This window comes from Gobius niger (genome assembly GCF_951799975.1).
Source record: "Gobius niger genome assembly, chromosome: 10".
NCBI classification, from domain to species: domain Eukaryota; kingdom Metazoa; phylum Chordata; class Actinopteri; order Gobiiformes; family Gobiidae; genus Gobius; species Gobius niger.
The window spans coordinates 33796053-33813205 of NC_136861.1; the positions used below are offsets into that span (position 1 = coordinate 33796053).

General features: G+C 42.0%; 2 protein-coding genes across 2 annotated transcripts; both read right to left on the reverse strand.

Annotated features, from left to right (window-relative positions):
- Window positions 1-1757: 1757 nt before the first annotated feature.
- LOC306969672 (von Willebrand factor C domain-containing protein 2-like) lies at window positions 1758-8665 on the reverse strand (the record flags this gene model as incomplete). Its single annotated transcript, XM_079565366.1, has 3 exons — window positions 8236-8665; window positions 6336-6465; window positions 1758-1993 (listed from the first exon to the last, which is right to left on the reverse strand). Exons 1-3 carry the CDS (start codon window positions 8581-8583, stop codon window positions 1758-1760), a joined length of 714 nt encoding a protein of 237 aa, XP_079421492.1. The 5' UTR covers window positions 8584-8665.
- A 2411-nt stretch (window positions 8666-11076) lies between these two features.
- rpl23 (ribosomal protein L23) lies at window positions 11077-15982 on the reverse strand. Its single transcript, XM_079565372.1, has 5 exons — window positions 15914-15982; window positions 14807-14890; window positions 13893-14021; window positions 11874-11987; window positions 11077-11197 (listed from the first exon to the last, which is right to left on the reverse strand). The coding sequence occupies exons 1-5, from the start codon at window positions 15924-15926 to the stop codon at window positions 11115-11117; spliced, it is 423 nt and encodes a 140-aa protein (XP_079421498.1). The 5' UTR covers window positions 15927-15982; the 3' UTR covers window positions 11077-11114.
- Window positions 15983-17153: the final 1171 nt, after the last annotated feature.

Genomic DNA, 17153 nt, shown 5'->3' on the forward strand with positions numbered 1-17153 from the left:
ATCACAACGCCGTATCACACCCTTGATGGAAAGTCTTACATTTTATTGAAATTAGGTCATATAACAAAAGTATTCATATAAACCTTGATTACATTTCACAGGGGGGTGGGAAGGGGGCCTAGATGTTGGTCTGGTGTTTTTGGGGGACACGACCCAAAACGTTTGCACTCTCACAAACATTACAAAATAAAGAGATCACAGCAATGATGTGGCGACACAATGAAATTAGATGTACACATCCGAATAAACGCTGTGGGGAAACATGCACGATGCGACATGTCGTTTTGAACATTTCAACATCACATGGAGTTACCGAACAAGTGACCACCTGGATTTAACACACTGTTGGAAATCTTTTTTTTTTTTTGGGGGGGGGGGCAAACTATAACTATGTTTATCCCTCACTAATAAAGTCAAGTCAGAATCCTGTAAATATAGATGTCATATAGATTCTCCAGTAGAAGCGAGGAAAAAAAAAAAAAAAGTGACTTAAGCTGGCATTAGCATGTGTAGCACGAAGCTAATGTTAGCATCATGGTTAGAATTGTTCGTTTTTTTGTATTTATGGACTATTGAACCACTTATCTCCTCTACATGTCTTTGTAGCTTTATTAAGTAGAAAAATATATTCAGCGTTTGTTAACGTAGTGATACATTAATGGGAGGAAGTTTAGTGTTTTCCTTTGGCTGCTTTTAATTCCAAACGTCTGCATGTATCGGGCATCATTTTCACACATGGATTGGCCACAGAGTCCAGATCTTAAAGGGATATTTCAGGATTTTTGACATGGGGCCTCATTTCCTAGTTATCCAGAGTGTTGCTGGTTTCTGGAGATATTTTTTGTTGTAATTCATGCAGTTCTTATATTTGAAGAGTTTCGTGGCGCTAGGCTTGTGCTAGGCTAGCGCATTTCTATGGTATCAGCTAGCCTGCAATAAAAACAGTCTGAACCGCTCCACAGTGCACCGATATAATATTTTTTGGAATATAACTGACCTTACATCACACGAATGATCCCATTTTGAGGGACTATTTTCTAGCAGATCACTCCGCCGCTGCGTAGCTTATACAAACACGAAGCAGCTGCTGCTCAAATATAACTTATTTTAAATGCAAAATGGTTAAAATTATATCGACACAGACATTTATATGGTTAGTCTGGTGTTATAAGTGATTTGCCTCAGGTGCTCTGTGGAGCGGGTCACACTGTTTTTAATGCAGGCTAGCTGATACCATAGAAATGCACTAGCCTTGCATTAGCCTAGCGCCACGAATCTCTTCAAATATAAGAACTGCATGAATTACAAAAAAAAAAAAAATCTCCAGAAATCAGCAACACTCTGGATAACTAGGAAATGAGGCCCTATGTCAAAAATCCTGAAATATCCCTTTGAGGATCTTTGGGATGTGCTGGAGAAGGCTTTACACAGTGGTCACGCTCTTCCATCATCAATACAAGATTTTGGTGATAAATGAACGCATCACTGGATCTTTTGACACTGCAGAATCTTATTGAAACACAGCAAATGTAGTGTAGTCAAAGCTAAAGGCGCAACATCCAAATATTAGACCTTTTTCTTTTGTGGGGACTGATATTTGGTCATGCAGTGGAGTTATGGTATTTCCGGTAACCTAAAGTTAAAGTCATAGACACTCACAAAACACATAAATAGGAAATCACAGCTGTCACTTTATCTGCGGAAAGTTTTCGGAGCCAAACTGAAGGTTGAAACTTGACAGCGCCTCTTCCGGGTCGTCACGGGATCAGCTCCAGCCTGGGCCCGAACCCCCTCCCCTCGCCGGAGTCCTGGGCGTCCCTGGGCGGGTCAGGGGGCTCGGTGCTGGGCGCGTCGGGGCGCTCCTCCTCACAGGTGGCGTGGGGGTGGGTGAACCAGGTCCCTTCCCGGTAAGTGCAGTAGCAGACGGTGGTTTTGTCGATGCGGACGCGCTCCCCGGCCGGGATTATCCGGTTCCCCGCGAAGCAGTTGGGACCTGGAGTCAGAGGGTCAGATAATAATAGGAAGTGGAGGCTGATGTTGGTTTTAAGACGGTGATGTAACCGCGCACTCTTGTCCATCTGTCCCACTGTGAGCGGCTTCTTTGTGAAACGGTCTGGTTCTATTTATGGCCCATTCACAAAGAGTGAAAGGACTGTGTGTGACATAACTGTGTGTAAGCCGTGCGTGACGTAAGAGAACAAAACATCAGGACACTGCATGAATCTATTCGACATTATTATTCAGAAAAAGCATGAGGTGGACCACAGAAGAAGATCATATCTAAAGTATGTTCCAAATTATTATGCAAATTGTATTTCAGTGTCATAAGGGTAAAAAAAAAATAAAGATTTTTCGATGAACCTCATGGATGGTATTATGTCTCAGGGCTCTTTGAATCACTGACATTCAATCTCAGACGCCTGGGATGATTAGTTGCCAGGTGAGCCCAGTTAACTAAGGGAAAAACTATGTTCCACATTATTAAGCAGACCAACATTTTTAAGAAATATGGGAAAGAAAAGGGATCTCTCTGATGAAAAGTGTGAAATAGTTGAATGCCTTGGTCTAGATATGAAAACCTTCGATATTTCACAAAAGATGAAACATAATCATCGTACTGTTAAGAGATTTGTGGCTGATTCAGAGCACACAGGGGTTTGTGCAGATAAAGGCTCAATGAGGACGGTTTCTGCCAGACAAATACATCAGATTAAGAGAACAGATGCTACAAAGCAGCATACAGGTATTTGAAGCTGCTGGTGCCCCTGGAGTCTCCTGAACATCAAGGTGTAGGACCCTCCAGAGGCTGCAGTTGTGCATAAACCTTCTATCCGGGCCTCCCCTAAACTGTTCATTGAAGCTGATGAACAGAAACGGCTGCAGAAATATATGAAGACTCATTTTCAAACAGTCTTGTTCACTGATGAGGCCGTGGAACCCTGGATGGTCAGATAGATGGAGTAGTGGATAGTTGGTGAATGGCCACAATGTCCCAACAAGGCTGTGACGTCAGCAAGGAGGGGGCGGAGTCATGTTTTTGCCTGTAATCATGGGGAGAGAGCTGGTCGGCCCCTTTAGGCTCCCTGAAGGTGTGAAAATGACCTACCTAGAAATACTGACTATGGATAATGTAATAAAATAAAGGCATTGAGTTACAACAATTAGACAAAAATACAGTTTACCTACAGTAAAAGGTTGCAGCCCATTTCACATACAGTATTTTGAAAAATATCAGGTTTATTTAAGGCTATATCCGCACCATGGACGGCTTCGTCTTAGCCTCACTCGCCAGGCTAATCTCTGTTTATTCTAATCTGGAGATTAAATATTTCAAATATAAAGAAAAAAGATGGGATTGGCTGGAGGAACAACTATTGAAAGAAAATAATGCAGCCTTTTCACTATGATTGCTATGGCACCACCCACACCTACCTGCCAAACCGAATAACCCTAATCCGACTGACTGGTAAAACTATGAAGAAAATGCACCAAAAAATTAGTAATACAAAAATGGTATTGCCCGATATGGATCTACTCTCTATGGAACAAATTATTGACTGCAATGGCGATTTGAACGTTGATTTTGAGCAGCTCTGCAATAGCATATAGCAGGGACGGCAAATGACAAATAATGCAATGTTTGGAAGGCTATTCTTATGTGTCGTTTAGATGTAAGCTGTAGATGTTCTTGCTGTGTTCAGTTTTGATGTCCAGGATTGGCGAAAGTTAGTGCTGTTAAGCATTTTACAGATTAAGAGTCTCTTATGGGTTTGAATCTTATTATTATCTTATTTAGGTCACGGCTTATCATCGAGGAGGAAGGGTGGATCCTGATCCCATGACAGCTGAGAACCATGTTATTTAGGCTTTAGCTTTTACAAAGATCATTACTTTATAGAATTATATATGTATATAGACATTTACACAAACTTGAACAAACTAATATCAGGCACGTGTTTTAAACTGGGATGGCCTAGTTTAACTAAAAGTCACTTTTTGTTTGAAGCAAATTATGTTTATCTTAGACAATAATAACAGATGATAAAATTAAATAAATGTTCTCAAATTAAGGTTTAAAGAGGGGGTATTATGTTTTTTCAATCACATAGCACCAGTCTATATCACACTACAATGATGACCAAACCTTCTGTTGGTCTGTAAATGCAGTCAATTAGAAAAACTGCCTTGTATAAAATGTCTCTCTCAAAATGGCTGTAGTGAATGTCTTGAAATAGGCCTCTGTCTCTTTAAGAACCTCTGAGCCTTTCCGACACGCCCCCTCCACACGCTGTCTGTGGCATCAGTGGGGAGGGGGTTCTGCTGAGGAGCAGTGGTTGGTTACTCGGCTGGTGACGAAAGCTCGGAGGCGTCTCCAGGAGGTGGGGGCGTTCCTAGGAGGACTCAGGCAAACCTATCCCTAAAATGGCCGCCATCAGAGTATTTACAGATTACTCAAAAATACGTGAATGTGCCAAGGCAACACTTCAGGCATGTTTTTAATGAGGGAATGACAGAATAACATGATGTGAAGCTTGAAAAAGTCGATTTTGCATAATACCCCCCCCCCCCCCCCTTTAAGGGAATCAAAGAGATTTATTGATCGTATGTTTTGTACTTTTTGCACGTTTTACTGCACAGATACTTTTCTTAATCCGATTAGATGGATCATCAAAAAGATGACATGATAAAAATACTTATTTTTTGTGAAGACTTCCAACTTTCCAACTGGGCAGAGCATTGTATTTTATTCTCGGGATAGTCTTCTTGCTTATCTTCACAGATTGTGTGTTCTCAAAGTGAGGTGTGGCTCTCAAAAAGATCTGTTTTCAAGTGAAATCCTTTATTGTCCAGAAACATCTGAACATTTAACGTTTGAACCGCTTCAATTTAGACTCGAGAAATGACTCTATCGCCTCCTGTCCCAGTCACCCACACTTTCTTTTTCATTTTACATTCCAAACATGTGTATGTGGATGTGTATAGGCTGGGTTCATGTGTTTATTCCTATAGTTTAGTTTTGAGGCGGAGGAACCAAAGAGTGCTAGTTTTGACAACATATCTGAAATTTGTTTTGGTCTTTTGACAAAAAAAAAGTAATCTACTTTTTGCCAGGATTTAGTCAAACACTGTTTAGTTTTAGTCTATGGGGATTTCATGTAAATGTAGTCAACTTTACATTTGTCTTTTCAAACATATGTAAGGTTATATGTTTGTTCCCACATAAACAAAGCTCAGATTTGTTCTTTTGGCAGTGAGTTGAAATGATATGAGGCTCTTTCAAACTGTGCCACTGAAGTTCACATCTTTTTAGTCCCTTCATTTTAATTTTATTCAGTCTTTATCAGTGATTTGAGTCGTGGTTTTATTCTCATAAACTCTTAAGTAATTTTAGTCACACAAATATGGCTAAAATGATCAAAACTGAACTATTTGAACACATTTTTAAGAGACATTTTGTTTATGTCATGTTATTGTGGGAATATGTGTCTTCTTGTTTTCCAAATATAATATGTTCTTAGCTTGAAATAATAGTTGTTTCTTTGCTATCTCCTGTGATCTCCTGTGACCTCCTGTTGACCTAAGTTGGCCTTCTCCTTTTGACCTGAGTGACCATGAAATAAAGTAAGATTACAGTTGTTACAGTTGTATTTACGGCATCTGTTTAAAGACATCTATTTTGGTGTCCTGGTAAAGAATGCTTTGTTGTAAACCCCTCTCTGTGGTATAAAAACTGGCTGTTTTGTTAAACCTGCAGACTCTCCTGCGACTGTCTTCACGCTGTCGTCTTGTGCTAATAAAGGCTCTAAGAACTACTTTGCTTTTAGCATTTTTCTTAGCATTTTTGTTAGCCACAACATCCACATCATCAATAAATGTAAAATGACAAAAATTTGACTAAAACTAGAAGCATTTTCGTCCCCAAGACTAAGGCCAAAAACAACAGTACTGCAGTGAATAGGTTTTACATCTCAGAAGTCAGACTGGGCTCGAACAGCAGATGAACCTAAAGTATTTTCATAACATTTAGAATTTATTGCGATGTAATACAAGCTTTTCCGCCTGGACCAGACTCGTCGCTCCACAAGCCTGGCCTGAACACCACGAGGTCACTTCAGAGGAGCGTGTCTTTCCCCCCAGCTGAGAACATGTGCGGCGGACGACCATGCCAGAATGTGGGCTCCAGGGCCAGTGGAAAAGAGCCACGACACACTGTGATTGTAGCGCCTCGGCTAAACCAGTAAGAGCACATGCTAACCTCACCTCTGAGAACAATAAACATGTACAAGAGGAACAAACAGAGGGCGGTGAGTGTGCTGGGGGTGCTGGGGGCTCACCGGTCCTGCAGATGGGGCAGCAGTGGTGCGGCTCGTAGGTGGGGTTGACACAGTGCGGCGCGGGACAGTCCGAGATTGTGCAGTACACCTCCCTGTTGGCCCCGCAGCGGCAGCGCTCGCAGCGGGACACCTGCGGCACAGGACAGTCACAGTGCACGGCCAACCACTCTGCCACACCTCCACAGACTTTTAACTATTGTTCTCTTCTGAATGCTTTCTTTTTTAAACCTATGCAGTAAAAACAGCATCGTCTGACATCGTTTGTTTATCTATCTTATATGACTATCGGGATGTAGCAATAGCTAACCTAGAATGTTCCAAAGTGTGGCTTTAATAGGAGTCACAAACTAATCTCGCTTCTTTCAGCCCACTGGAAAGAGTACGGAAGAAAATGTTTAGTTTGTGAAACTTTTTGCTGACAACGAACATAATATTCTGATTCTGGCCAGTGGTTCAAGTGCAGACTCGGTATAAATGACTTTGAAATCATTTTACTCAAGTAGAAATAAAAAGTGAGGATGGAGCGTGAGATCGATAGACGGATCGGTGCGGCGTCAGCAGTGATGCGGTCGCTGTATCAGTCTGTCGTGGTGAAGAGGGAGCTGAGTCGGGGCAAAGCGCTCGATTTACCGATCGATCTACGTTCCCGCCCTCACCTATGGTCATGAGATTTGGGTCATGACCGAAAGGACAAGATCGCGAATACAAGCGGCCGAAATGAGTTTCCTTCGCAGGGTGGCTGGGCGCACCCTCCGAGATCGGGTGAGGAGCTCAGTTACCCGGGAGGAGCTCGGAGTAGAGTCGCTGCTCCTTCACGTCGAAAGGAGCAGCTGAGGTGGCTCGGGCATCTGTTCCGGATGCCTCCTGGTCGCCTCCCGCGGGAGGTGTTCCAGGCATGTCCTAGTGGGACAAGGGCTCGTGGAAGACCCAGGACACAGTGGAGGGACTGTCTCTGAGACTGCTGCCCCTGCGCCCCGCCCCCGGATAAAGAGGAAGAAAATGGATGGATGGAGAAATAAAAAGTAGTGACCAAATAAGTACTCAAGAGTAAAAAAAAAAGTACTTGGAGAAAATTTCACTTGAGTACCGTGTCCTGACAGTAGTGACGATGAAATGTGAAAATTCAACTTTAACTGAGCGCAGTTTTCCCCAGTTTGGCTTTACTCAAATCAAAAAGCTTGGCCAGTGTAACGGCTCATTTGAAAGCTAAGACCTACAAAACTGTTCATAACCTTTTTTGTCGCCACATTTTTAATCACAGTTTTGAAGCGTTTTCTCTCTTTTCTTGTCGTGTTTTTGATGCTTTTTCATCCTCGTTTTTGCCTTTATTGCTGTGCTTTTTACAAGAAGCTTTTAGATTAAGCTAAAGTCAAACTGGAGAAAATGTGCTCAGTGTTCAGCGTCTGGCCTGCTGCCTCTGGAGAAATGTAATGAAGTCACCTTCACCCTCAGTGTATGTACATTTTAATCGTACAGGTATAATTTTACCCTCACCTGAACACGGAGTGAGAGATTTTGGGAAACTTTTGTTTTTCTTATTACAGTTTTTATCACTGAACGCCTCATTTGAAAGCTAAGACCTACAAAAGTGATGGAAACTTTTCGTCACGTCGCCACATTTTTGTCATATTTTTGTTGTTTTTTAAATTATTTTTTCTATCATTTTTTGTTGTTTTTCTCACGTTTCTGTTGACTTTTCCTCCTCTTTTTCTCGCAATTTTGATGCTTTTCTTTTTAGCTTTTAGATTTGGGTAAAGCTCTGTTGAGGCGGGACTGGTGGCCCTAAAGCCAGTGGCCCTTCTGTGCTCTTCCAGAATGGACATATGGCCAGTCCGCCCCTGGTCGACCCTAAAGAAGCAGATGCTCCTGTAAGTTTGGTGCGGGTGCAAAGTGAACTCACCCAGAACTCCTCCAGCAGCCGGTACGTCTTGCCTCCGTACACGCACACGCGCGCCATGGCCTCGCACACGGGGCAGCAGCCCTTGTACCCGATGCGCGTGCACCGGGGATGCACGCGCGGACACCTGGGGCGCACGCACACCGGTCCGTCCGCCGTGCACGTGCAGGGGCAGGCGGACGGGCTCGGGTAGTACACCTCCCCGAGCGCGTACACGAAGCCGTGGTCGTCCAGGCACCACTTCCCGCGGTAGTCCCCGAACTCGTAGTCCTCGTTCTTGGACGAGTACTCCGCCTGAAGACACGGGGAGGCGGCCAGCAGCGACAGGAGCGGGACGAGCCTGCGGTACATGGTCCACTCAGGGCGGGCAGCTCAACTTTAACCGCGACATCCATCCGAGCGCGGACAGGGGGCGTGCACCAGCGCGCGCACAGCGTCTCCGTCCACGAGACTCATCTGCGCTATAGACCCTGATCTGCACCAACTTTAACACTGAGCAGGGGCGGACTGGTCATATTCTGGAAGAGCACAGAAGGGCCACTGGCTCTAGGGCCACCGGTCTGGCCTCTCACTTTACCTTACCCTTACCCCCGGGCGTAACCGAGCTTTACCCAAATCTAAAAGCTTAAAGGAAAAGCATCCAAGAACAAAAATGTGCTGGAAAAGCAAGAAAAAAGCGACAAAAAAGTGACAAAAACACAACAAAATGTGACGAAAACGTGACAAAGCGATGAAAAAACATGAAAAACAAGAGACGAAAACACAACGAAAAAGTGACAAAAAAGTGATACGAAAGTGACTAAAACACAGCAAAATGTGACGAAAACGTGACAAAGCGATGCAAAAACATGAAAAAAAAAGAAAAGACGAAAACAACGAAAAAGTGACACGAAAGTCACGAAAACGCGGCAAAATGTGACGAAAACGTGACAAAGCGATGAAAAAACAATAACATGAAAAAGAACCCCGAAAAACAAGAGACGAAAACAACGAAAAAGTGACGAAAACACGGCAAAATGTGACGAAAACGTGACGACAAAGCGATGCAAAAACATGAAAAAAAAAAGAAAAACAAGAAAAAGTGACGAAAACACGCCAAAAAGCCACCAAAAAGTAATGAAAAAGCAGCAAAAAGCAACAAAAACATGACAAAAATGCAGCGACAATGTGACAAAAAGTTACCATCACTTTTCCAGATTTTAGCTTTCAAATGAGGCGTTACAGTGATGATCTCGAGTCAAGAAGCCTTTTGATTTGGGTAAAGCCGAACTGGAGAAAATGCTCTCGGTTAAGGCGGGGGGTAAGAGGTTCACATATTTGTGGAAGTGTCGCATTTACGCTAATTTGGGCCAGGCTGACCAGAGTCCAGGGCTGTGTTTCAGTCCCATACGCCCCACCACCACCCGAGCCGGTGCATTTACAAACCCCCCACTGCAGGACGTTGTCATCGACTTAAAAACATGACTTTGTGCGTGTGGACTGTCAATACATCTGTGGACATTAAAGCGTCTGAAAATGTAAAGTGTGGATTTCTTAGTTGGCCGACTTCCCGAAAAACACTCACTTTTACGCACACCTTGTAGTTCAAAAACCACCATTACAGCCAAGAACTACTGCAGAAAGCTTCAAAATTGGGACATTCAAAACAAAACATACTAAGATACATTTAATATTGAATCAATCTCGGGATAATGTGACCCTGCCGAGCTGACCTTAGCACCGCCGTGTTTACTAAAGTTTTAGATGCGCCTCTAACCCCTGGTGGAAGAAGGGCGCTCCCCGGTGGATGATACATACCTTTGTCTTCGCCAGTGTTAATTTTAATTTAGTTTTAGTCTTAGTTTGACGAAAATGTAATTCGATTTTAGTCGTTTTAGTCGACTAAAATTGCAAGTAAATTTAGTCGACTAAATTTTTGCATTGATAATATTCATTATAATCATATTTAATCTTGTTCCTCTGCTTCATGGAGCTGCTCCACATGAACAAAGCTCAGAGCTGATCCTTTCGCAGAGAATTTAAATGATCTGAGGCTCTTTCAGACGCTCAATTGTAGTTTGGATGATTTTAGTCTCTCCTTTTCATTTTTATTTAGTCTTATTTTAGTCGACTAAAATATCTGGACAATTTAGTCATAGTTTTAGTCTCATGAAAAACTTTTAATTTAGTTTTAGTCGTCAAAAATATCACTTTGACTAAAATTAAGACTAAATATTTTATTCGACGATATTAACACTGGTCTTCGCCGTGTTGACCAGGCCTCATCCATACAGGCATTTTGAAAGAAAACGTAAAATTGCTCAGAAAAACTGAACGTAGCTCAACTTGGGACCCCTTCTGTAAAATGTAAGTAGCATTTATAATAATTTAAGATTCAAAACATTTGATATTTAGCTTATATTCACTAAAATGTGTTATCAAAATTCATTAAAGTTAATGTGAGAAGTAAACCAGTGCACGAGGCCACCGTCCACGTGACCTCCGGGTTTTTCCATCTTGCACATTGACGTAACCATGGTAATTCCGGGAGTTTGGCTTTTATATCAATTTAGTTTTTTTTCCTTTGTAAGCAGGTGAGCGGTGGTGCAGGTGGTGGCCTAGTTTCAGTTCCGCGCCCCGCTGGCTTCACCCCCGCGGCAGAGGAAGCTCCTTATATAATCACATGTCCTGTTGAGAGCGGGCCAAGCTGGCAGCGCCCTCACCTGTACGGGCCACACTGTAGCAGCTCAATCATGTAGAACAAGCTCCTCCCCCTGCTAGATCCTCATCTTCATCATCTCAAATGTTACACGTTCACAAAGGCACAGTAAAGCTTAGGAAGAAACTTAATAAAGATGTCAAAGGTTTTTCGATTTACAATATTTTATTGAAAACAGTGGAGCTCATGCTATGCTGCCGGCGTTGGAGGCGATCCTGGGCCAGAGGTCAGCGCACTCTTTGGCCACTGGACCTGTGATGGCTGAACCTGCAGAGACAAGGGTGTAAAGTCAGACACACAAGACAGAATTCACAACAGACAAACCTCTCTAACCTAAATATTGTAGGCGATTTCTCTCAAACCTAAGATTCAGATGAGATGGATTTGTTTTTGTAGTTCAGTCACATTTATCCTTCTCAAACTTAAATGACGCTCTGCCCGCTGCTCAGTTTCGGATGGTAAATCACTCCCACTAAACAGCCCTGGCTCACCCTCATTAAACTGCGGATATATTAGATAGCTAATGCAAGTAAAAATATGGAAAAGGAGGCTAAAACAAAGTCACTGACTAGTCGACCAAAATAACCAAACCCTGGCCAAGGTCTGAGCTTCAGTTTCAATCTGAGCTTAGACCGCAAGTGTTAAATGAACTAGACGGACGGCCAAAGAAACATGCACGATACTTGTAAGAAAATGGATTTAAGCTCCTTCAAAGCTCAGTGGTCTTAATCAACCAATTTGCAGATTGCCTTGAATTCCATGACTGTGTAACGTTTGTCTCATCACTGATTGAGCTCGGTCAGCCACAGGAGCGCCGCCGTCTCACCCACAGTGAAGACTCGCTCTGCCCTTCTACGACAACTCACCCAGCCACTGAGCAGACCGAACAAGTGCTTTTTTGAAGGGATGGAAAGCCACTCAGGACCTTCACTTGAAAAAGTACCTTTCATTTCTCCTTTGTTATTCACTATGACCCCCGCGTTGTCTTCGAAGTACAGGAACACGCCGTCTTTTCTCCGATACGACTTCCGCTGCCGTATTACCACCGCAGGATGCACTGCAGACACAGGGAGCAACTGGTAAGTGACTTTACAAATATTCAGACGTGTGACTGGACACAATGCCTGATATGAGCACAAAAAGGAATTCAAGTCATTGGAATCATAACTTATTTGACACAACCTTAAAGCTACGTTTTTGTGGTTAGAAATTAAGCAGCAACTTCAAAGTCAAACTCAACAGGTTCTTTATTCTGCTTGTGTAGATCCACTTACGCTTCAGTTTAGGGATTATCAAAAATCAATATTGTACATTCTCATTGAATTTTTCTGTACTAATGGAAAATGTAATAAAACTCAATTCAACAACAGCCCAATACTAACATGATTAGTGTGATCAAATACATCAATACACAACATTAACTTACACACGGCCAGCCTGAATAAATCAAGACTTCTGAGGACAGATTTCATTGTGCCCCTACAGATTACTTTATAATTTAATGACATTTTAATGCCCAACTGCTATATTTTTAATGCCACATTAGCAAACATTACTTCAAATTAAATAGGGGAAACTTTTAAAAAGGGAAACATCAAAAAGCAGCTTAATGTTTGACTACTATTTCTGTTTCTGATCAACTTGTGCAGCAAAACTAGCCTCGCAATGCCCTCAATTCCCAAGAAATTTTGATTTAATGCCAATGAGTCCAATTTAATGCTTTTTAATGACATTTAAGGCCTTACTTATTGCACAGTTCATTTGGTGACGTCATACTTTTTAGTGCCGCACGGAAACGCTGTAATAAAACTAAAAGACGCACAAGTGGATAGAAACGGCTCTAGGACTTCAGACGTCATTAAAAAGCTCTAAACTTATATTTTGAACTTTTTGTTGACCTTGAAGAAATGTCAACCATGCCCTTCGTTTCGTGCAGGACAGTTTGTCTCATCACTGATTGAGCTCGGTCGGCCACAGGAGCGCCGCCGTCTCACCCACAGTGAAGACTCGCTCTGCCCTTCTACGACAACTCACACAGCCACTGAGCAGACCGAACAAGTGCTTTTTGAAGGGGCGGAAAGCCAAACTATTGACACACATTCCATAACATTTTGGGCACTTCATTTTATGATTACACCACTTTTTAATACCGCACGGGAACCGTGTAGTAATACTCAAAGATGTGCAAGTGGATCAGAGCAGCTCCAGGACTGTTTTCATGATACATTTTTACTTTTCTTAACCTTGAATTGCAACATTGTTCCTGATTCCTCCCCCCCCCCATGGATTATTACGCTGACATTCTCTCTACAATCTACTGTGCACCTTAAACTCAAACAAAACAAACAAAAGCACACGTTTGGGCACAGGTGGATCCTGTTCCCATCCCACTGAAGGACTCGAGGCACACACGGCATCAGGAGTCGAGCATTAGGAAAATGACAGGCCTCTAGATTCATTGAAAAGTGTTAATACGTTAACATAATTCAGCACTAGTTTGCTGTATCTTAGGGATGGGCGATACCACATTTTTTGGAATTGATACGATACCAATACTTTTGGGGTCATTTTTCTCGATACCAATACTGGTCATTTTTATATGGGTTTAAATGTATTTCAATCAATATACATTTCTAAAACTGGTTATTTTATATCATAGGTACATTAAAATGATATTACTTTAACTGGTTAATTATACAATGTTAAGTTTAAAACTAATACTTTAATGACAAACAGAATCTAAACCAGAATGATATGGCTGGCTTAATTCAATCCCCTGCTCCTGTGGATTGTTTTGGCTCAGAATAAAGATGTAAATTGTCCTTTTATGTTTAAAATTGTTTGCCGTTTGGTATCGATGTATCGATCCGCCCATCCCTACTGTATTTCATGACCCTCCTTTGGCATTTGAGGACACTCTTACGGAGACGCTCTCTCAAACATGTAAACAGAAGAGACTGACCCTTCTTCCTGAGCTCGGGCTTGCCCTTCTTCACTGTAGCCATGACCATGTCCCCCACTCCGGCGGAGGGCAGACGGTTCAGACGACCCTTGATGCCCTTTACGGAGATGATGTACAGGTTCTTGGCCCCTGGAAGCACAAGTACAGAACATACAGCTTCAGTACAGAACAGAAAGTCCCCCTGTCTCACACTGGACTCCGGCAGGACAGTTTGTCTCATCACTGATTGAGCTCGGTCGGCCACAGGAGCGCCGCCGTCTCACCCACAGTGAAGACTCACTCTGCCCTTCTACGACAACTCACACAGCCACTGAGCAGACCGAACAAGTGCTTTTTGAAGGGATGGAAAGCCAAACTACAATGAAAACAGCCGAGTCCTGCATCTTTCTCCTGCATTAAATACATTTCACAGCCTCTTCCACAGTTAGGTCTGGACACATCAGTACTTCAGATATACATGTTTGTTAATGTCTTAAACCCACCTGAACAGAGCACATTTTCTCCTGTTTGGCTTTACCCAAATATAAATGCTTTTTTGGGGGGAAAAAGTGACAAAAGCGATTAAAGTGCTGGGGAAAACAAGGGGACAAAATTGAAAAAAGCAAAAGTGTGACAAAAACGCAACAAAATTTGGATGAAAAAGAACATGAAAAAAGTAACACGGCAGGAACGCAAGGGAAATATTAGTTTAGTAGGCCTTAGCTTTCAAATGTTGCTCTGGCCTATAGGCTGTAAAGTCACCAGTCAAGAAGCTTTTAGATTTGGGTAAAGCTGAACAGGAGGCAGAGGGCAATAGGTTCAAGAAATGGTAAAAATAAATAAATACTGATTTTGCTTTAATAAAAAGGTCTAACACACTATAGGAACCAGAAAGAAAAACCCTTTGGACTCAAATACCTAAACAAGGTGTTTACCTGTGTTGTCTGCGCAGTTGATGACCGCCCCCACTGGGAGACCCAGGGAGATGCGGAACTTCGCTCCAGAAGAACCTCCACGTCCTGCAACAAAGCCACCACATCAGGTCAGAACTGTAATATTTGGACTCAAATTAATTTAATAAGCACAAGACAACTTTCAAATCTGTAAAGACTAAATCTGATTTAACATTTTATCACATTTAAAACATTTTGAAATGGCAGAAGCATTTTAAGTCTAGGCTCTTCAGTTTAAACCAATCAGCAACAAATCCGGACTTAAAACATAAAAGAAATTATATTTTTCCAATAGCTGAGTTAAGTATCAAAAGTATATATTGTAAATACAATATTTCATCCTAGGCCTAATGCTGGAGTTTACGGTTTCGTTTTAATTATGAATCGGGATTAAAAGGACTTGACATTCAGTTGTAGTGAACATACATCCTCAGACTTGAAGCTCTCACGTTATAATACATTTTCTTCACAATTTCATTTCGTAGCACTCGCCAAGGTAAACTACACCAGCCTCACCTGGACCAAATGCTCGATATTAGGACGTTTCCAGCTCAAGCAACTCGCTGGGAATCAGTTTTCTTGCATGGCAGCTCCTTGTGCTGCTCATATTTAAATGTGCAAGTTTATTTTGCACACCAATGTGAAACAGTCACAGGGAACATAGTGGAATATTCCCATCATGCGCGTGCATTAGCTTGAGCCGGTGTGGGCTAAGCGTTAGCATTAACCAGTCGACAGTGTTAGCATTGGGCTGTTTTCTCAAACATAAAGAGAAGGTCCAATGTTTTGTCAGGCAGGAAAAGCCACAGCTCGTCACCAATAAAACTATTATTTCAACATTTAGCTCAGTCCATCGTTCAGTCATTTTCTCCCTCTCGTGTAGCTACATAGCAGTGACAGCGAAACATGGCTTCCGCGGTGCAAACCAAGACACAAAGCTTTAAAACCAGCAAATAACGCACAGTGGCACTAAACTACCGAGCCCGGAGAGTACGGATGGATATTATATTTGATTTAAGACATTCGGTAAAGTCTGATTATGCCCCAAAACAGCGGATTACGGTGGATTTGAACAGGTAAATGCCGTACCTCTCTTAGACATTGCTGCGGCAGGGAAAGAGGAAGGGACAGAAAGGAATGCTGGGATATGTAGTACGAAAGAAGTACATCCGGGTCAAATGTACACGCTGCTTCAGTTTTTTTTTCTTCTGAAAATAAATATATATATAAGGTAAATAGGCAACAATATTAGGATTTAGGATCATATCAAATAAAATACATTTAAAATCAGGCTTGGTATTAATTAATTATTATTATTTTTTTTTTAATGAAATCATCTACGCCAATGGGTATCACGTACGCTTTGAGTCATTCATTTATACTCGGTGTACCGTGTAGCCTCGAGGATAATGCCAATATTATTACAAAGTGACCAACTAAACTAAGATTATTTTGTAAACAGAAATTAGAACAGGGAGCTACTGGTATACAGCAAAAAGATGGAACGAGGCAATAGAAAATGCATAAAAAGATCAGGTCAAGGCACTCCTCATTTGCAAAAGTAGAAAATACTTTATTTTTGGGCCGGACACATTAAAAAGCACACCAGTGTCAGCTTGTGCCTTCGCCAGGGTGTGTGAAGAATAAACCTATAGGCTGTACTGTCTGACTGCAGGTGTCGGCCAGGACAGTGAGACACATGCTGTGCTGTCATAGTTCTTTTGGACACAAGAGGTAGACATTTCGTCTTCGCAATTTAGTGGCAACATGACATAAACCATTTGAAAATCAGCATTATGAAAAACAATAGAGTTCCAGATCTTCATTCAGGCCAGGGTATTCTGTTGCACTAAGGGCATCATGCTTCTGTTTGCCTTTTGTAAGAAGTATTTTCCACTACTTTTACCACTGACGAGTGCCTGGACCTGATCTGTCTATAAGATTATTGAGTTTTTAGTGTATTGAGTTCAAAATGAAGATAAAATAGCCTACTCTCAAAAGCAAACCTTTTATTGATATACATAAATGAAAATAACTTTCCTTTTAAATTAATATTGAAATTCTACTCAGTTTCCTTTTTTTTAATCTGAAATAATAATAAAGTACCCCTGGTTGGGAAGTACTGATCTGTTTTGTTATTATTATTATTTGGAGAAAAAAAAAAGAAAAAGTGGAAAAAATGAGTTTATTTGCGTATTTCACCTTGTACTGACCAGGGGCTGTATGAGTGGTCAACTTTACTTTCCATCCCAGTGGTCTCTAGGACACTCCAGGATCAGGTGTTTGAAAGATTTTTCTCCACTGTGAGACCACTGTCAGCCACCGGGTC

What these genes read in the sequence shown, in the direction of transcription:
- rpl23 (XM_079565372.1), bottom strand. An exon ending in CAACTGCGCAGACAACACAG is followed by an intron (nt 14,022 to 14,806) that starts GTAAACACCTTG and finishes TTGTGCTTCCAG; the next exon opens with GGGCCAAGAACCTGTACATC. An exon ending in TAACAAAGGAGAAATGAAAG is followed by an intron (nt 11,198 to 11,873) that starts GTACTTTTTCAA and finishes TTGTCTCTGCAG; the next exon opens with GTTCAGCCATCACAGGTCCA.